General features: G+C 41.3%; 1 protein-coding gene across 8 annotated transcripts in view; it reads left to right on the top strand.

Moving 5' to 3' along the window:
• Positions 1 to 22,170, top strand: part of LOC144495888 (amyloid beta precursor protein binding family B member 2-like) — a 330,576-nt gene that overhangs the window by 238,269 nt on the left and 70,137 nt on the right. For all 8 annotated transcript variants that reach the window (XM_078216666.1, XM_078216713.1, XM_078216657.1 and 5 more), the window contains 2 exons: positions 1,665 to 1,811; positions 2,240 to 2,367. In XM_078216666.1, the coding sequence (XP_078072792.1) occupies positions 1,665 to 1,811; positions 2,240 to 2,367 (275 nt within the window). The remainder of the gene's footprint in view (positions 1 to 1,664; positions 1,812 to 2,239; positions 2,368 to 22,170) is intronic.

Genomic DNA, 22,170 nt, shown 5'->3' with positions numbered 1-22,170 from the left:
TGATGAGTTCTAGAAAATGCTTAATCATTTACCTATTCGTAGAACTATCAACTTCAAATGGCAAAAACAAAAGAATATTTACACTTTGGACGCAGAAGGAGCACATGGCTCTCTCGGTCAATGCTGCGCACAATCAGCATGCACCTCACTTCACTTGCCGTTGCTTTACATGCATCTCACTTCAGTCATACCAGTAGGAGAAAAATTACATGGACCGAAATCAGTGGAATGTGGCTACCCTGCAACAGTCAACAAAATATCAAGTGGGGCACAGTTGGAATCCAGATGGGCCTCATGTGGCCCCTGGCCATAGGTTGCTCACCACTGATCTACACTCAAAATGTCAACCTGTCTCCATTTACAGATATTGATGAACTGGGATATGTATTTCCAATAGTTTCTGCTTCTATTAACATTCTTAATAGCTATCAAAACATTGGAAACAATAACAGATCAACATTCAGCTATTTGAATAGAGTGTAATTTGTCTCCATTACAGCTTAATTGTAAAACTTTCTTTAATAGAGTAATTTGCCTTAAATAAGATTTGTTTATAACAGAATTGTAAATGGTATTCTACTATTAGACTATTAAGGTACAATTTTATTCATTATCGGATTATAAATGAAAAAGAATCTGAACAAAGGGAATAATCCTGATGCTCAGAAATGCCATTTGTACAGAGACAGTATGATCAGTTTATCAATCACATTTACCTGAACACCTTCATACCATAGAAACCCTACAGTGCAGAAGGAGGCCACTTGGCCTATCGAGTCTGCACCGACAACAATCCCACCCCAGGCTCTATCCCGACAACCCCACACGTTTATTTCGCTAATCTCTCTAACCTACGCATCCCGGGACACTAAGGGGCAACTTAGCATGGCCAGTCAACCCAACCCGTACATCTTTGGACTGTGGGAGAAAACTGGAGCACCTGGAGAAAACCCATGCAGACATGGGGAGAATGTGCAAACTCCATGCAGACAGTGACCCAACCCGGGAATCGTACCCAGGTCCCTGGCGCTGTGAGGCAGCAGTGCTAACCACTGTGCCACCTGAACAAAGGAATAGGATTGGATTGGAGTGAATAACAAGCTTAAGGGTGTATTGTCCCTACAGTTTTGTTTTAAATTGGGAATCATACATTACATTACAGTCTGTGCTCTGTGGCTTTTATTTTATTTGAAAGGCTATACAATCAGTTTGTTGATTTTAATTTCATTACCAAGAGATTTCACAGACATTCTATTCTCAAACAGATTAATAATGATTTTGCCTGACTCTAAATTGTTGAAGTCATGTACCTTTCCACCAGTCGCCAATTACATACATAACCCCTCATGACTTGACTTGTTACAAGCTGTTTATTTTTGTGAACTGAGGAATTCGAGAATTTATTTACAGACCTTGAATGAACTTTATTGACAATCAGTCTTCAAGTAAGCATGCACGTCTGAACTAGACTTGGTATCAAGCCTGTCACGGGGAAGCTTTTAGCCTCGGTACATTGTACTTGATGAAAATAGTTTCTTTTAAAAAAGGCAAATTGAAATGCTATCTATCTGTTGTGACACAATGAATTTGAATTGTGGTACTGGAAATGTTCAATGTTGTAATCATGTATTTTGGAACATTAATTCCCAATTACTTAATTGCAGTGTTTCGCTGTGCGTTCTCTGGGCTGGGTTGAAATGGCAGAGGAAGACCTGGCGCCTGGCAAGAGCAGTGTTGCTGTGAATAACTGCATCCGGCAGCTCTCCTACTGTAAAAATGACATCAGGGACACTGTTGGGATTTGGGGAGAGGTAAGATAACAAAACTAGTGATAGTTCTTGTTTCTGATCACACAAATTTAAACATTGTAAAGAATGAAGGGACAGGGCCAAATGTATAGCCACAGTGAAGAGGATGGTGCAGAACTAGCTGGGCTTATGGGGGAAATTCATGGGCATGAGGCCTATGTAGCTACTAGTGGCAGGACAGAGAATGGGGTGGATGCACGAGAGGCCGGATACACTAGAGGGAAAAAATACTGGCAAATGCATCACAATCCTGAGAAGGGACAAGTGTGGAATAGTTGATAAATTGGTTTGCAATAACTTTTCAATTATATTTCTAATTGACAGCAAAATAGATACCAAGTTATTTGAGCTTTATTAGCGATGCAGTGAGGTTGAACAACCTGAGAAATGGCAAGTGGATATAAATGATACATATATTTGTTGTATTTCAGGGTAAAGACATGTACCTCATCCTGGAAAATAACATGTTGAACCTAATTGACCCCATGGATCGTACTGTTCTTCATTCTCAACCAATCGCCAGCATTCGTGTGTGGGGTGTGGGCCGTGATAATGGGCGGTAAGTGCTCAATTTTAGAAATTTGACAAATTATTTGATTTAAATTATCTTAGTCTTTTGTCTGCAACTGTCAGACTAAACATTAGTGAGAAAACATTCTAAACTTTGAATTCTGGCTTTAGAAAGCTACTCTATTAGGATTTTTACGTATTTCCATTGTCAAAGTCTTTAAACATGCCTGCAGATGAATGACTGGATGGCAGAATGCTGCATCACCAGACATACTTGCTTGGCTGTATTGTGGTCTGGGAGGTTGACTGATGTCTCTTAGAAGTCAGAATTCGTAACTTTCCATGATGACTTGGTTTGCTCCATGTTATTGTTTACCTCTTGACAATCGAAAGTATGCACATTTTGTACAATGTTGCTGCCTTTGCCCATAAACTAATGTTAGCATATAAAAATGAAACTATGATTTGTCCACAGGCAGCACTAATCTTGTTCTGTTTGCAGAACCATTTTAGACTCCGTATAATATACATTTCTTAGCAGAGACAAACTAGGACTACCAGTCTTGCTTCTGATGTAACTGAATGTACGCATCACTTTGGGCTTTTACTGTGTTCCTGTGATGTGGGTGTTGCAGGTGAGACATATTATTGCCATCTCTAGTTGTCCTGACAAGCTGATTGGCCTTCTCCTTTAAGTACTATGGTCCCCTTAGGGTGTCTCCCATAAAAGAAATAAATGCAGAATTGCAGGATTCTGTTGTTGGAACATATGTTAAAGACAGGTTGTTGTACAATATTGCGGCTCATAGTCTTCCTCCAGCTTGAGGTCACAGGGGAGGTAGATGATGTCACAATAACCTTGGTGAGTTTCTGCACTGCTTTCCTTTGACTGTACCCATTGCAGCCATAGTGCAGTCAAACTATTTGTTCTTAATGGTGTTGAGCTTCTTGAGTGTTCTCTTAGTTGCAGCCATCTAGACAAGTGGCAAGTATTCTGTCATACTCCTCACTTGAGTTTGCAGATGATGGAGAGGTTTTCAGGGAGGGTGGGGATTGTGGAGGACAGATGGTAAACCATCTAACCTCTAACCACGTCTTGTATCAATGATGTTGGTTTTGCTCATCTAGTTCAACTTCTGGTTGATGGTGACCCGAGGATGTTTATGCTGGGGAATCTAACGCTGATGATGATGTGAAGGTTAAGGGTCAATAGCTGGGAGTTGTCTTGTTCAAGATGGTCATGTATTGCAAATGATGCCTAACACTTGCCAGCCTAAGTTTGGATATTGTCCAGACACTGTTGTAGATTGTCATGGCCTGATACATTGTCAAGCATTTGTCCATCTGCCCGATTATTACCTTATGTAGTTCAATGTTAAATTTTGCTTGGTAAAACCTCTGTGAAACACCTTGAGACATTTTACTATGTTGAAGGCACTATATAAAGACAAGTCGCTGCTGAGTCTTCTGTGTATTGAATCTGCATACTCGTATATCCTATGCATGGTTGATGAATTGTTAATTATCTTACATTGTCACTGGAAATAGTTTGGATGTACACCATGATCTCTTGTCACTTCTAAAGGTCAAAAATATCATGCCAAAGCACACTATACACAGGCTAAAGCTATTTCTTGAGATTTATTTCCAGTTTAGTTCACCCCCAGAGCAGATGACGCACAACATAGTCAACCAGCATTTTTCCAACTGGGAATGATGTACTATTTTAAGAACCTACTGCTAAGATTTTGATTAGTAGCAAGACTTCTAAATGATGCAGTGGTCATTTGTCATAATAGAACTTGCAAGTGCAGTACATCGTGTGGATGACTTGAATTCTATGGCTTGAGTTTTAAGTTCCATTGGGGCTGGGATCAGAGGTGGGCAGACGCTAAAAATGATGCTGATCTGCATGCCACTTCCCCAGTTTAATCCCGTCCTGGAGCCACTTTTCCGGATGTGAGATCAGAGGGCAACAGGGCTATTCTACTTGCCTGCATACAATAGGTTGCCTATCCAAGAAATTAGGTGCCTATTAACGGTGGCCGATTTGGATTTGCAGTCAGCTTCCAGGTTCCCGCAAACATGGGGGACTAATTGAGCTGTCTGGAGAATTTAATAGTAGAATTTATTGCTTAGAATCCTATAAGTAGATGTTCACATGTCATCTGAGATCCGAGTCCTTATTAATGCCTTGATCAATCAGTTCAATTAATATACAATAGAATAACCTTGAATCATGACAAATGTTTGAATCTAGAACCTCGCCCAGACCTGTGGTGAGACTTGTCTGTTGATATTTATTTTGAAATTTAGTAAGGCAAGATAGGTTCTATTTTAAATCAAGTTATTTCAAATCTGTATTAGGTTGAATATAAAAAATGTCGAGAAATGTAAACGAAAATGGGCAGCACAATGGCACAGTGGTTAGCACTGCTGCACCACAGTGCCAGGGACCCGGGTTCGATTCTGGTCTTGGCTGACTGTCTGTGTGGAGTTTGCACATTCTTCCCGTGTCTGTGTGGGTTTCCTCCCACACTTCAAAGATGTGCAGGTTAGATGGATTGGCCATGCTAAATTGCCCCTGATTGTCAGGGGGATTAGAAGGGTAAATACGTGGGGATGGGGCCTGGGTGGGATTGTTGTCAGTGCAGACTTGATGGGCCGAATGACGACCTCCTGCTCTATAGGGATACTATGATTCTATGAAAATGAGAGGCAAAGAGACGGTATGAGAATAGAATGGCATCTAATATAAAAAGGACATCTGTAAGCGGATTATCAATGAAAGGGCTGTTAGAGGTGCAATGGGGCTGATGATTAGGGGTGATGATGGAGATATATTGGCAGCAGGGACATGGCTGAAGTGCTAAATTCCAAAAGATGTGCTGGTTAGGTGCATTGACCATGCTAAATTCTCTCTCATTGTACTTGAACAGGTGCTGGAGTGTGGCGACTAGGGGATTTTCACAGTAATTTCATTGCAGTGTTAATGTAAGCCTACTTGTGACACTAATAAATAAAGTTTAAATTAGTACTTTGCTTCTGGACTTGCAGGTATAGGGAGCAACTTGGAAGTGTAGTGCATAGTGAGGAAGACAACAATTGCCCCCAAGGGGATATAGGCTGGTGCAACAGACAGACATATTGCAGATGAAGATCCACACAGAAAAGTGTGAGCTGATACATTTTGGTAGAAAGAATGAGAAGAGAAAATACATCTTAAATAGTACAATTTTAAAGGGATGCGAGAAAAGAGAAAGCTCATAATGTTTGTATTCACACCTTTAAAGATCGGGGAGGCCAAAAGGACAGTTAGTAAAGCACATAGACTCCTGTGCCTTATAAATATAAACAAAGTACAAAAGACAGGAAGTTATGCTAAACCTAGATGAAACATTAGTTCGTTGCAGCTGGAGTACTGTGTCCAATTCTGAATGCTGCCATATATGAATGACACGAAGACTTTGTGAAGATGCTAAGTGAATTTCCAGAACGGTTCCAGGGATAAAGGTACACTGGCCAGCATACACTGGGAAAAGCTACTTGTGGGGAAATCTACAGAAGAGCAGTGGGGGATTTCAAAAAGGAAATGGGGAGGGTACAGGTCCAACATGTCCCCCCTAGGGTGATCGAAAGGAGTAACAAAACCCAGAGAACCATGGATGACCAGAGATATTCAGGATACAATGAGAAGGAAATGAGAGTAGGTACAAGGGAAGAAAATCAGCAGAGGCATTCGTGGAAAGTGCCGGGTGGAGCTTAAGAAAACAATTTGAAGAGTAAAGATGGGATATGAGAAAGCTCTAGCTGGTAAAAGTAGGGAAAGTCCCAAGATATCCTATAAGCATATCAATGGGAAGTAGATAACCAGGGAAAGAGTAGGGCCTGTTAGGGATCAAGGGAGCAATCTATGGCTGAGCCAGAGGACATCGGTAAAGTGTTCAATGAATACTTCACATCCGTGGTCGGAGAGAAGAGCAGTACTACTTCAGGGGAGGCATTCCTTGAAGAGAAGTGGCAGTGAGTTAAACACTAAGATAAAAGCAAAATACTGCAGATGCTGGAATCTGAAGCAAAAACCAGCTCTGACGAAGGGTCATCTAGACTTGAAACATTGGCTCTATTCTCTCCCCACAGATGCAGTCGGACCTGCTGAGATTTTCCAGCATTCTCTGTTTTTGTTTCAGATTCCAGCATCCGTGGTATTTTGCTTTTATCTCAGTGTTTAACTCACTGCCACTTCTCTTCTAGGAATGCTTCCCTGAAGAAGTACTGCTCTTCGCTCTGACAAAGGGTCATCTAGACTCAACGTTGGCTCTAGTTTAGTTTCTCCCCACAGATGCTGTCAGATCTTTCTGTTTTTGTTGGAGTTGTATAGAATTTTGATGTGACCACAGCTAGAGTACTGTGTGCAGTTCTGGTCACCACATTATAGGAAGAACATGATTGTACTGGAGGGGTTACACAGGAGATTTACCAGGATGTTGCCTGGGATGGAAACATTTAAGTTATGAAGAGAGTTTGCGTAGGCTTGGGTTGTTTTCATTGGAGCAGAGAAGACTGATGGGTGACCTGCTTGAGGCTTACATGATTACAAGGGGCATGGACAGGCTGGATAGGGAGCAGCTGTCCCACGTAATTGAAGGGTCAGTCATGGGGGGACAAGTTCAAAGTGAGGGGCAGGAGGTTCAGGAGGAATGTGAGGGAAAACGTTTTTTACCCAGAGAGTGATGACGGTTTGGAATGCGCTACCTGGGAGGGTGGTAGAGGCGGGTTGCCTCACATCCTTTAAAAACTACCTAGATGAGCAGTTGGCAAATCATAACATTTGTGGCTATGGGTTAACTGCTGATAAATGGGATTAAGTAAGTAGGTCAGATGTTTCTCACGCGTCGGTGCAGACACAATGGGCCGAAGGGCCTCTTCTGCACTGTGAGATTCTGTGATTAAGGATCAAATCATATCGATTGATCAGAGAAGTTGATGTTTTTCCTCCTTCGATCAGAGAAGCCTAAGCAGAGGTTTAAAAAGGAGTTTAAAATCATGACGATTTAGATAGAGTAAATAATATAACCAGAGGCACAGATTTAAGGTAATTGGCAAAAAAACAATGAGGAACAGCTTTTTTACAAAACAAGTGCTTAAGATTTGAAATGCACTGTCTGATGGTGTGATAAATACAGATTTAATAGGAGCCTTCAGATGGGAATTGGATAAAGACTTGAAGGAGGAAAAAATGCTGGAATATGAGGAAAAAAACGGAGAAAGTTGAAATACCTGAATTGCTCTTCAAAAAGATGAGGCAAAAAATTGATGCGTCAAATAGAACATATAGAATCCCTACAGCACAGAAGAGGCCATTCGGCCCATCAAGTCTGCACCGACCACAATCCCACCCAGGCCCTACCCCCATACCCCTACATATTTTACCCACTAATTCCTCTAACCTACACATCTCAGGACACTAAGGGCAATTTTAGCATGGCCAATCAACCTAACCCGCACATCTTTGGACTGTGGGAGGAAACCGGAGCACTCGGAGGAAACCCACGCAGATACGAGGAGAATGTGCAAACTCCATACAGACAGTGTCCCAAGCCGGGAATCGAACCCAGGTCCATGGAGCTGTGAAGCAGCAGTGCTAACCACTGTGCTACCGTGCCGCCCTTCTGGTTACCTTCTGAGTTATACTGTTTTATTATTAAACATATGAACATAGAAACTCGAAGCAGGAGTAGGCCATTCCCATGTCCCTTGATCCCTTTAGCCCTAAGAGCTATATGTAAATTCTTCTTGAAATCAGATGTTTTGGCCTCAACTACATTTGGTGGTAGTGAGACCCATACTTTCACCACTTTCTCTGTGTGAAGAAATTTCTCCTCATCTCAGTTCTAAAAGGTTTACCCCTTATTTTCAAACTATGACCCCTAGTTTTGGACTCCCTCACCATTGGGAACATTCTTTCTGAATCTAGCCTGTCTAACCCTGTTAGAATTTTATAACTTTCAATGAAATCCCCTCTCACACTATTCTGTTTCTTTTGACAATAAATGTCACTGTTCGATTCCAACAACAGCTTGCGTTTATATAGCACCTTTGATGTTGTAAAATCAGCCAAAATGCTTATGAAAACTTTACCAGATAAAATCCGACACAAGATATCAGGACGTGTAGCTAGAAGATTGGTTAAAGTAGGATTATAGCAGCATTTTACCAGAGAGGAGTATAAAGGCTACTGAGGCAATTCCAGAGCTTAGGGCCCAGATAGCTGAAGGTATGGCCTTCAATTATGGAGCGGTAAGCATTGAGAACATATAAGAGGCTAATATTAGAGGAACATAGATATTTCAGAGGCTTAAAGGGCAGGAGGAGATTGCAGTATTGGAAAGAACTGAGGGATTTATATTAAATATTCCTGAGGATTTTAAAATTTAAGAGTTGTCTGACTGGGAGCCCATGGAAGTCAGGTGGGAGTTTGGATGGGTTCAAGTTAATGGAGGGTGGATGGTGTTTGAATAGTCAAGTCTAGAGATAACAACAAGCTTGATGAGAGTTGCTTAGGGACAGTTGGAGTTGAACAATGTTACAGAGGTGAAAGTAGGCATTTGGTTGATGTTGATTTTTTTAGGCTCAGGTAGAAGCCAACGGTTGCACACAATCCGGCCCCAGCCTTGGACAGTGGCTCAGGAACCAAGTTTGTGGCAGGAAATGAAAACAATGGCTTTGGCATTTGCTGCATTTAGTTGGAGGGAATTTCTGCCTTCCAGGACTGGATGTCAGATAAATAATGAAACAAATCAGAGGTGATAGAGGGATTGGAAAAGCTGGCAATGAGGTGGATCTGGCTTGTCAGCATAGTACTTGATGTATTTTCAGATGTTGCTACTAAGGGGCAGCATGTAGATGAGAAATAGAAATGACTAAGGGGGAATGCTTGTGGAATTCCAGAGGTAATGGTTCATCCTTCAAAGGAGACCCGCGCACCAGTGTGTAAATGGACATGGCAAATGTAAGGAACTGAGAAGTTTCCGTTGAAATTTCTGAAAGCCAAAATGCATTATTCTACTTGTGTTGGCTTTTCTAGGGAGCAAATGCCGATTTAACATGACATGTTGAAGTGTAACATATAAAGAGTGCAATGTTGACCCAGGAGTGCATTAAAAATAACAGCAAAAAGCTTTTATCAGCTCTCATCCTGTGGCATCATGATGTAATTCTTTTTCCACAGCGTATTAGACAAGATTGTTGTTTATCTGAGCAGTTGGTTTATCAAACCTGCTGATCATTATTTTGTCTTGCTGACAAATCTGCCATTGGTCATCAAGCTTCCTCTTAGGTCCTTAGTGATGCCTGAAAGAAGTTGCTATTGCAGTATCCCTGAGTGATTGAAACAATCCCTAATATCTTTTAATGAATATTTGGAGGCGTTGAACATTAATTTGACCTCTGCTAATGCCTGGTATTTGGAAATGCTGCAAAGTAACAATTCTCTTGTTCAGATTTGTTTGTTGTGGTACAATGGGAAACGCCTGCTGGTGGTGATGGAGCAAGGAGCATAATAGTCAAATGCTCTAAAATTACGCTGTAACTCTGCATTACACTTGCTGCAAAATTGGATGCGCAGGTCACTCTTCCAGTTGGTAATTATTCTTTAAGATAAGCTCATGATCAAGTTATAAGTTCTGAAGTCCCACATTTGGAAGAGATAAAAGCTTGCATAAAGGTCCAACATTTGCATTGGAATTTGCAGTGCATTTTCCCATGACTGCCAGTGTTCTCCAGGCAGTCAGTTTTACCCTCATTCGGCTCAGATACCAACAGAGGGATACTGATGTATTGGGGATTTTGAGGTTGAGAGCTACCAGGTGTAAAGGGTCATGAGGGTTAAACTTTTCATTAAAGGAGTTGGATAGAGACATGATTCAGATATTTGAAATGGTTAGCAGAAGGAATGATGTAGGACTGACGTATTTAAAAGAGACTGGATTGACTGGGCTTGTACACACTGGAAGGGATTTCATAGAAATATACAAGATCTTGATGGGACTGGACAGGCTAGATGTAGGAAGAATGTTCCCGATGTTGGGGAAGTCCAGAACTGGGATTAACTGGGATATGCAAAGAGGGGATCTGAGAAATCTCTGGCTGGTAAAAGTAGGGAAAATCCCAAGATATTCTATAAGTATATCATTGGGAAGAGGATAACGAGGGAAAGAGGAAAAGCCCATTAGGGATGAAGGGGCAATATGTGGGTGGAACCAGAGGACATTGGTCGAGTGTTAAATGAATACTTTACATCCATCTTCACCCAAGAAAATGAGGGCGATGGTATGGAATTCAGGGAGAGGGACTATGAGTTCTTGAGCAAATTGACATAGGGAAGGACAAGGTATTGGAGGTGTTGACAGCCCTAAAAATAGATGAATCTCCATGTCCAGATGAATTGTACCCTAGGCTGCTATGGGAGGCAAGGGAGGAAATTGTAGGGTCTCTGACCCAAATTTTCAATTCCTCTGGCCATGGGGGAGGTCATGATGTGGAGATGCCGGTGTGGGACTGGGGTAAACACAGTAAGAAGTCTCACAACACCAGGTTAAAGTCCAACAGGTTTATTTGGTAGCAAAAGCCACTAGCTTTTGGAGCGCTGCTCCTTCGCCAGGTAAGTGGGAGTTCTGTTCACAAACAGGGCATATAAAAACACAAACTCAATTTACAAAATAATGGTTGGAATGCGAGTCTTTACAGGTAATCAAGTATTAAAGGTACAGACAATGTGAGTGGAGAGAGCGTTAAGCACAGGTTAAAGAGATGTGCTGTCCTGTCTGGAGACAATACAGATCTCGTTAACCTGTGCTTAACGCTCTCTCCACTCACATTGTCTGTACCTTAAAGCAGCGTTGAAGCCATTGACGGCAGGGATGGCTTTCTCCACCATATAGTGCAGCACATGGAAACAAAATCTTAAATGCAAGGCTCCCACGGCAGGGCAACCTGTGATCTGCCTGCCCTGCTATCAATTTAGACACTCAATGATCTGGGGTGCCTTTTTTACAGACCGTTCCAATGCACAGCAAGCAAACCAGTTCCCGGAACTACTTTGGCTGGCCCCAGCACTACCTGGGCACTACCCTGGCATCAAGCTTACACTATCCAGGCCCAGGTGTGCTAGTTCCATGGTAGTGCTGGAGCTACCAGTTTGATGCCAAGGCATTACCTGGGCAGGACCTTCTTGCCCCTGAGCACTGAACTTACCTGATCTCCCCAGGTGCCCACCTTCAGAGACCAGTCGTGCTTCACACTGTTCTGCTGCTGTAGATGGATCTCTTGACATGGGGGATCTGGGCTTGACAATGACATGTTAATTTACTGTGACATTCCTGTCACGGACAGGGGGAGGGGACAATCATATCATGTATTCACACTGACGTAAAATGCGACTTTGCACTTCGCGCAATATTTATCGCTCCCGTCGCTGAACCCACCAGGTGCAAACAAGGAGTGGAAAATCCCAACCTTTCTTTCTTATGGGATTGTCCTGAAATATCTCCTTATATATCTTCTACTGCATCTCTAATGACCTATTCCTTAACTTAATTGTCCATTCACTCTGTCTTATTAACAGGGGGTTTGAGTTTAAGAGCCATGGGGTTATGCTGCAATTGTACAGGACCTTGGTGAGACCACATTTGGAATAGTGTGTGCAGTTCTGGTCACCTCACTATAAGAAGGATGTGGAAGCGCTGGAAAGAGTGCAGAGGAGATTTACCAGGATGCTGCCTGGTTTGGAGGGTAGGTCTTATGAAGAAAGGTTGAGGGAGCTCGGGCTGTTCTCTCTGGAGTGGAGGAGGTTGAGGGGAGACTGAATAGAGGTTTATAAAATGATGAAGGGGATAGATAGAGTGAACGTTCAAAGACTATTTCCTCGCGTGGATGGAGCTATTACAAGGGGGCATAACTATAGGGTTCATAGTGAGAGATATAGGAAGGATGTCCGAGGTAGGTTCTTTACGCGGAGAGTGGTTGGGGTGTGGAATAGACTGCCTGCAGTGATAGTGGAGTCAGACACTTTAGGAACATTTAAGCGGTTATTGGATAGGCACATGGAGCACACCAGGATGATAGGGAATGGGATGTCTTGATCTTGGTTTCAGATAAAGCTCGGCACAACATCGTGGGCTGAAGGGCCTGTTCTGTGCTGTACTGTTCTATGTTCTATTGTCAGAAATTAGACTTCAATTTACCTTTTCAAAAATAAAGTTTGCAAAACTTTTCCTCAGACAAGTAAATTGATTGGACAGAGTATATGTTTTGTGCATGGTTAGTACGCAGCTGAATGACCTCATTTTTTGGCCATTCTTATGTTCTTCTGTCACTCTAATCGTGAACAAAGTTTCTCAGAACTGTGGGTGGTGAATTCTGTGAGTAAGAGGTGTATCTTTTCTCTAATGCTGGGCCACCATTGTCACAGTGAAACTTAACACAATGATCTGAACCTTATGTGTTCATATGGTATTGACCTGGTTTCAGTTCATATTCTATTCCAAATTTCATGTTTTTATCCCCAGTTATGTTATGCACCAGGTAGGATCTTACAACTGGATCTCCTACACACATCCAAGAGGTTATTAAAACAAGGGTTGTTACTGCTAATGTAGTAGTAATGTAACCTGCATGCAATTCAAACATTATCTAAACATGCTTCAAAGTATATAACAGGGTAATGGGGGTAATTGGAGTTCAGCCCTTATTTGATAACCACTAACTTTTAAAAAATAACTTAGATTTGACATTATTTGTAAATTGCCTATTGGTATTTAGAAATACAGAACTCGATAGCCTATTGGTTGCAATACATGAGTATTGCTGAAAAAAGAGATGTTATTGGAGCTTTTTGTCTTGTACTCAAGGATGCCAAATTTCAAAGAAAGCAATAATTTATGCCATATGAGAAAAGAGCACTGGTTGGCAAGTAGACTCTGGTCAAGACATTGTGATGGAGAATGCACCAGGAAACTATTGTTCCCTATGCTTTTGCTTCGTTCAAAAAAAGGTGCAATGCCTGGACATATTCCTTTTGCCTGCAAAGGACAGGTCCCTGTATATCAATATATGTAGCTTCCAGCAGGTGAGAGTGAGTCACATTGCAGCATTAAACAACATCGTAAACAACAAATCTTTAGCCATTTGGGAAGCAGAGTCAGTTGAAGGATCAGAGATTTATCTACGTTACAGGCTTAAGGAATATGAGGTGCAGAGCTGAAACATTATAGCATTAATTCTGGAGGGAGGATGTAATTACAGTGCAATAAATTTAGGTGGAAGACTTCATTGCAAGTTTGGGCAAAGGGATTTTAAATAGGATAACATTTAGAGCAACATTGAGAAAATGCGGCAACAGAAGATAAAACAGGATATGAATGGAAATACAAGATACAGATAAATGTTATGAATATCCAGAGTACTTTTGAAAACCCAACTCCGCATATGTAATGTGTGATTATTTTTTTGCTTTGCAAATTAATGATTTTAGCCAGCTTCCACAGTCAGTCATCCAAATTCATTTGGCTTTTTTTGCAAAATGATTATGTGCCAAGAATTCAGTCGCGAAATGTACAGTAGGATGTGGTTTTGAACTGTAAACACTATTTACATGCTAATTTTTAAAATGGGTTTAAAATTTGAATACTTGTGTAGAATGAAATACTAAAGAATACGTGACCCCCTTTTAATAGAAAGTTTCTCATCAGAGCCTATCTGACAAAAGTCACAGATTAATCAAAATTTGTAAGATATAGGAGCAGGAGTAGGCCATTTTACTCATCGAATTTGCTCTGCCATTCAATTAAATTTTGGCTGATTTAATTGAGGTCTTAACCCCACATTCCTACCAGCCCCCATTACCCTTGACTCCCTTATCAGTCAAAAATCTATCTAACTTAGCCTTAAATATATCAATGGCCCAGCTCCCACACTCTCTGTGGATGAGAATTCCAAAGACTAATGGCAATCTAAGAGAAAAAAAATTCTCCTCATCACTGTCTTAAATGGGCAGCCCCTTATTATTAAGCTCTTTCCCCCAGTTCTTAATTCCCCCACAAGAGGAAACAGCCTCTTAGCATCTATCCTATCGAGCCTTCTCAGAATTTTGTATGTTTCAGTAAGACCACCTCCCAATCTTCTGAACTCCAATTAATATCGGTCCAACTTACTCAACTTTTTTGTATAAGACAATCCCTTCATCCCAGGAATCAGGCTAGTGAACTTGCACTGAACTATTTCCAATGCAAGTATATCCCTCCTAAGGAGGCCAGGACTGTACAGAGTACTCTAGGTATAGGCTCACCAATGCCCTATACAGTTGTAGCACAACATCCCTACTTCTGTATTTCACCCCCTTGAAATAAAGGCCGCCATTCCATTTGCCTTCATAATTATTTGCATTACCTGCATGCTAACATATATTCATGACCCTTGCAAAAAAACTGTGCTATTTATACCTGACTTCACTCCTTTCCTCAGCTGTTCATTCGGGTTTAACTGTGCTTCAGTGCCCGGCATTAAGTGTGAAATGTTTTGTCAGTATATTTACTTTAATGCAGCATTGTTGACTTCCTCACGCCTCTCAGTGCACCACTTAGTTATAATTTTATTTATTCATGACTCAGCTGCTTATTGTATTCCAGAAAATTTTCCAACAAAAATGGCCCCACGTTCATTCCCACTCAACCACCACCTTTGTACTTTCTCTGTGTCCTGTTGCACCCAGCAGAAAATGCTTGCCGTTGCTTACAGATTCCTGCTTGGTCTTGTCTATCCGAATTCTGTGAGGATAGACGAGACCAAAGATAGACGACCTGTGCTCTACAATTTTTCAACTCGGCTGTCCAGTACAATTCCCCTGCCCTGCACCCAGTATTCCTTGTTTAGAGGTAAAACTTTTAGCTGTCTACTTCCTCTCCAACACAAACTCTAAACCTCTTCACCTTAATGCTTTTCTCCTGACATTTCAAACTCTCCTTAAAAAAAATACTTTCTCAACTGTTCTTTTGTCAAAATCAAACAGCACAGGAGGAGGATGTCTTTCAATCCATCGTGCCTATACCAGCTTTTTGGAAGAGATGCCAATTGTCTGACTCCCGTTCTCTTTCCCTTTTGCCCTGCAGATTTTTGTTTTGTTTATATATCAAATTGCCTTTTGAAACTTACTATTGGACCTGCTTTTACCTTTCATACAGAGATCATAACTTGCTGAGTAAAATTATTTCTCCTTGACTTTCCATTTTTTTTCATTGCTCAATTATTTAAAATCTGCCTTCCTGGGTTGCAAAGCCTCCTGCCAGTTCAACATTCCTAATTCCCCTCTTGCTCCATCTATTCTCCCCATGTGAAGATCTTTATTATGTTCAAACACTTTGTTTCTATGCTCTTTCGTAACTAATGGTTTTAATTAAAGCATGTAACTTCAACTATCGATTCTCAGATCATCAACCAAATATAAATTCATGTCTTTACTTGTAGTTCATTGTGAGCAAATTAAGCTTCCGTGACTCCCACATGCTCCAATTTTACCATGTTTCTTGGTGTTCAAGTAATCTTTGTCCTCTTGCTGTTCAGCCAACAAATGGCAAAATATCTTTTGTTTGTCAGACAGTTTTTGCAGTCTTTTTTAGATCAACGAGCTGGAGCCTAGAGCTTTGTAAGAAGTTTAACAACACCAGGTTAAAGTCCAACAGGTTTATTAACTTCTTACTGTGTTTACCCCAGTCCAACGCCGGCATCTCCACATCATGCCTAGAGCTTTGACAGGGCTAGTTTTACATCTAGTCATTTTTAAATGATTTTTCAGTACATTATAGAATACAACGCTACACTAAATATTTGAAGTGTGGACATCTCAAGTTGTTTCTTAAAATAATGCATATTCCTTTGGTAAGCAGGTATATTATTGTATGTTATTGTTAAAATAATAAATATGTTGATACTTTATCCCATCACAAAGCAGCTCATAGAATGAGCTTGCTCTTCTTGCAGCAGAACCTGATTTTTTTGTTGCTCTGTATCCCCCCTCGCTCTTACTTGGCCATCTGACTTTTAATCAAAAGTAAGGAATTATCCAAACTGCCTTCATAGAATCCCTACAGTGCAGAAGGAGGCCATTTGGCCCATCGAGTCTGCACCGGCAACAATCCCACCCAGGCCCTATTCCTGTAGACCCTCAAATTTATCCTGCTAATATCCCTGACACTAAGGGGCAATTTAGCATGGCCAATCAACCTAACCTGCACACCTTTGGAGTATGGGTGGAAACCAGAGCACCCGGAGGAAACCCACGCAGACACGGGAAGAACGTAACTCCACACAGACAGTGACTTGAGGCTGGAATTGAACCCGGGTCCCTGGAGCTGTGAGGCAGCAGTACTAACCACTGTGCCACCGTGCTGCCCCTTAAAGATAGCGAAGAAGCTACTATACTTTAGTCGAGCACCTCAATTTTTCCAGACCTATTCTGGGATGTAAAAACAAAAGGTTGGGTTAGAGTTGGTGCAATCCTGTAAAGACGTGCTCTCCCAGGTGCCAACACTGCAAATGCTTCTGGTATCCAGGGTAAAAGCATTAGGCAATGATCTGGAAAAATTCAGAAGTACAGCTGCTGCCTTTTAATCAATTGAAGATTAATATTTTACAACAAAATATAATTTCATTCATAATTGAGGCATTTTGAATGCAAACTCATAATTGTGGTTAGCCCTTAAATTACATTGCTGTTGTTTATCACCTTTTACCTAAGCCCATCAAAAAAAACCTGTGCGTTAGTTGCTTCAACAGTTCCACACTAAAGGGAATGGACAGAAACCGCCAGAATGTACAGAAAAGTTTAGGTGCCTATCGTATAATTAGGGAGTGAACATCTGTACCACATGATAGTGGCTTTTCTAATCTGCAAATCCTACTTTGAAGAAATTAAAGGTTTAGAATTGTGTGGTGAACTGTTTGGGTCAGGAAAATGTGTAGTTCTGGCAATATCTGCCGGAATTGTGAGATTTTCAGTTCGGGGGATGGGTGCAAGATGAAGTTGGGCAGAAGCAAAGAATAGGCGGCTGTGGTGGTGGGTGAGTCCAGAATGTGCTGGTTAGAAGGCCTGCCTATGTTCTGCAAAACTTTGTTCCAGTTGTTTTGGATGATTTTAGGCCCTCTAACCCCTCCATTCTGATAGCCCTTTACTTCTCCACCCACCCCTTGGCCTCCATGCTGCTAATGACTCTTCATATTCTCCATGCCAATTCCATAGCGATTCATCCAGTATCCGCTGTGGGCAGACCTTAGGAGCCATGTAGAGATTTTTAAAAATCTTATTTTAAAAAATTGAATACAGCATTCACTGTACAGATTTTATAGTAAAACAATTCCCTTTCATGAAAGCATCAAAGTTTTGAGATCTACACAAGTGTTTAATTTCTTATAAAACATGTCCCCATATACTTTAATCGCCTTTTTAAGCTGTTGATTGAACTGTGACCTGAGAACTGTTTGAGATAATTTCAGCTTTTGAAACTTAGCCAAGCATTCATAATGAAAAACCCTTAGAGAAGTGTCAGCTGAGAAGTCTGTTGAAACTGTGTGAACCTATGATACACCAACTGGCCTGTCACTCAAGCAGTCCAGCAGAGAATTTTTTTAAAAATTGGTGATGGTGGCAGGCAGATGTTCATGCAGTTTATGTGGGGGATTTTTAAAAAGCTTCAGATCATGACAGTTGGCCCCACTTGGGTGGCCTGCTAAGTTTGGGTCTCTGTCCTGTGTGAATCACATCCTTTCAACTTCCGGTAAAAATTGATCTGTTGGAAATGGGGGTGGGACTCCTGCATTCAAGCCCCAACTATCTATTTTGAAGATCTGCGTAGTCTTCCAAATTCCACAAAAATTGAGTCCTCCATGTTTACTGCTTTCATTGTGGCAACAATATTGCAAATTTGTTATGTGGACTTTGGCTTGCAATGAAAGTTGGAACTTTTTATTTAATGCTTTGCAAGTTGTGATTCAATGACTCACATTCATAAATAAAAACAGAAAATTCTGGAAACGCTTAATTACTGTGGAAGCATCTGTGGAGAGAAATGGTTCCAGTCTTCGACCTTTCATCAGTATTAGGAGTTTGTTTATATCCCAGCTGTTTGACTTTTTCTAATCCAAGAATCTTCTGCTTCCATTTTCTATTTTAGCAAAACGAACAATTTTAGGAGGGAAAATTGATTATTCATGGAAAAAGTTCCAATGACATTTTTCCCAAGAACATAAGAACTAGAAGCAGGAGTAGGCCACCTGGCCCCTCGAGCCCACTCCATCATTCAATAAGATCATGGCTGATCTTTTTGTGGACTCAGCTTCATTTAGCCGCCAGCTCACCATAACCCTTAATTCCTTTACTGTTGAAAATATATCTACTCTTGCCTTAACGAGGTAGCCTCAACTGCTTCATTGGGCAGGGAAGTCCACAAATTCACAACCATTTGGGTGAAGAAGTTCCTCCTCAATTCAGTCCTAAATTTGCTCCCCCTTATTTTGAGGCCATGCCCCCTAGTTCTAGTTTCACCTGTCAGTGGAAACAACTTCCCTGCTTCTATATTTATTCCCTTCATAATCTTATATGTTTTATAAGATCTCCCCTCATTCTTCTGAATTCCAGTAGCTCCAGTCTACTCAGCCTCTCCTCATAAGTCAACCCTCTCAACTCCAGAATCAACCTAATGAAGCTCTTCTGCACCCCCTCCAGTGACAGTATATCCTTTCTCAAGTAAGGAGACCAAAACTGTACACAGTACTCCAGGTGTAGCCTCACCAGCACCTTACACAGTTGCACCATAACCTCCCTGTTTTTAAACTCCATCCCTCTAGCAATGAAGGACAAAATTCCATTTGCCTTCTTAATTACCTGCTGCACCTGCAAACAAACTTTTTGTGATTCACGCACAAGGACACCCAGGTCCCTCTGCACAGCAGCATGCTGCAGTTTTTTATCATTTAAATAATAGTCCATTTTGCTGTTATACCTACCAAAGTAAATAGATAGAAGTTGATGAGGTAGAGCGACAGATGGTACCTTTCATATCGACCATCAGTCGATGGTTCCATGCCTACATGGGAGAAGGCTGCGGATGAACCAGCAGTTTCCAAACGAGGATATTCAGAGGAAGTGAAGCAAGCAGTTAGGAAGCCAAATGGTATGTTGGCCTTCATTGCAAGAGGACTTGAGTACAAGAGAAAGGATATCTTACTGCAACTGTACAGCACCTTGGTGAGACCACACCTGGGTATTGTGTGCAGTTTTGGTCTCCTTACCTAAGAAAGGATATACTGGCTGGGGAGTCTAGAATGAGGGGTCACAGTCTCAGGGAATCATAGAATTCCTACAGTGTAGAAATAGGCCATTCAGCCCATCGGGCCTGCACCGACGACAATCCCATCCAGGCCTATCCCCGTTACACCATATATTTACACTGCTAATCTCCCTGACACTAAGGGGCACTTGAGCATGGTCAATCAACCTAACCTGTGCATCTTGGGACTGTGGGAGGAAACACGAGCATCTAGAGGAAACAAACGCAGACACGGAGAATGTGCAAACTCCACACAGACAGTGACCTGAGGCCAGAGTTGAACCTGGGTCCCCGGTGCCGTGAGGCAGTAGTATTAACTACTGTGCCACTGTGCCGCCCCAAGTCAATGAATATGCTTAAGAAGGGAATAGATTTCTGGACTAAAGGCGTCAAGGGACATGTCAAGATCCTGGGAGTATGATATTGAGACAGAGATTCAGCCATGATCATATTGAATGATGCAGCAGGTGGATCAGAGGGCCAACAGCCTGTCGGAAGCAAGTGCTGGGATTCCAGCTCCAGGGGGAAGGCACAAAAATGGCAGAGATGGGGGGTGGGGAATGATCCATTTTGGATGGACGCTGCACTATAAAGCTGTTTCATTCCATTAAAATTATTGGACATCAGGTTAACGCCCAGAAAGGATGTGAACCTGATCACATCACCGGTGCAAATCCCAATACAACCCTCTCAGGAGATTTAGTGGCCTTAATGGAATTAGTGCCGTGGTGAACAGGCCCGCTAAATACTGTCCATTCTGTTCCCATTGATTTATTTTAGAAGTAATACAGGAAATTATTTGACTTACCTGTAGACTGGTGCCGGTGTATGATCCAACACTCCCCCTCTGTGTACTTGTGTGTGGGTGTAGTGACTCTCTCGTGACTTGTACAAAGGAGCCCAGAACTTCAGCCTGCAGGAGCCCACAACACTCATAATCAAATGTAAAATAAACACAATTAAAAATGTAATTCACTTGGTAAATTTAATTCATTAACACTTGTAATTTGCCTTAGCTTCCTCTTATTGAGAAGAATGCAAATTAGCTGCTGACACTCTGGCAGTTTCCTGCTGTAACCCACTTTGTTGGCAAGTATCCAGTAATGGAAAAATTGATCCAACCCCTTTATTCCCTTTAAAGTCAGAAGTTACCTAGAGCTTTCTCATGAGCTTAAGGAAATGTTTTGGAAAGGTTGTCCACAGTTTTCACAAAGCGTGACCTGTACCAACACTCAACTGCATTGATTTAGATAAGGTGATGGGGAAGTACAGTTACAAGGTGTAATAATAAAAATGGAGATCGTAAACAGATATGGTGGGCAGAATGTCTTTGAGAGATTGAGAGATCATGCTTAGTAAATTACTCTGTTGAAAAGAACCAACTCAATTAAGCAATTGGATGCTCTGTAATCTTGATTATAGTATATAGACCCAATGATCATTAGATGACAGATGCAGTTCGGCATGGTTAATTATAAAACAATTAGTCAGGGGACAAGATACTCTGTAGAATATGGTAGTGCATGCTGATGAGAAAAATGATCAAATGAGGCCTCTGTTGACTAAATCATGAAAGCATCAGTATAGTACATAGCTGTAATAAAAGAAAAGGTAAAGAAGGCATTGGGTTACACTAGCAGAGGGACAAAGTACCATGAATCCACAACCTTCTGACTCCAAAGATGTGAATGTTATCACTGAGCCAAACAGAGATTACAACCAAGTGGAGAAAGTTGCCAACAAAGGTTGCTGAAGTGAAGGCCATTATTTTGCAGGTACATGCTTACACAAATGTTATGCCTTTCCCCATTTGCAAGTTAGTGTGCAGTGTCACAGCCATCACTCCTGTTCATTTGGTAAAAAGGTAGGAAAGTAAATACTGTCTGGACAGAGGAATTACTTCCCTTTTTTAAGAAAGCACAAATAAAATTCCTTTTTAACACTGCTGGTCTTAACAAGCATCAAATTAATGTCAGTGTATCGGTTTTACACCAACTTGGTCCTGTTCTTCCACCATGCCCTTCACAATGCTAAACCAAAAGGAGGGTGAGTTGTTAATCTTGATAAATATCTGTAGAGTAATTGGGGAAAACATGACCATTATTGCACCTGTTATAATACTCTGGGTTAAAAGCCAAATTTTAAACATTTTGTATAAAATTTATTAATATTTACATATTTGTTAAAGTTAAGATGCAATGGTAAAATGTCATCACTGAAGTTCTGCAGTTAATGGGTCGGAAAGTGTTTTCAATATATATGAAAATGTAACCCTCCGGGCATACAGGAGCTCCCATTATACAGTGTTGTAATTTAAGCTGCCGATACCTCAGAATGATTCATTGCCTGGTCATCACTTATGACGCTGCAGCATTGTTGCCTTGTTCAAGGCTGCTCCAAAATATAATTATCAGAGCCCTTGCCAGTTACAGTTCCAACTAAATAGATAGCTATCAAGCACACCACCCTAAATG

This window comes from Mustelus asterias, chromosome 1 (genome assembly GCF_964213995.1).
Source record: "Mustelus asterias chromosome 1, sMusAst1.hap1.1, whole genome shotgun sequence".
Classification (NCBI taxonomy): Eukaryota; Metazoa; Chordata; class Chondrichthyes; order Carcharhiniformes; family Triakidae; genus Mustelus; species Mustelus asterias.
The sequence above is the reverse complement of the archived record's forward strand: the minus strand, read 5'-3'. Positions and strand labels throughout refer to the sequence as shown.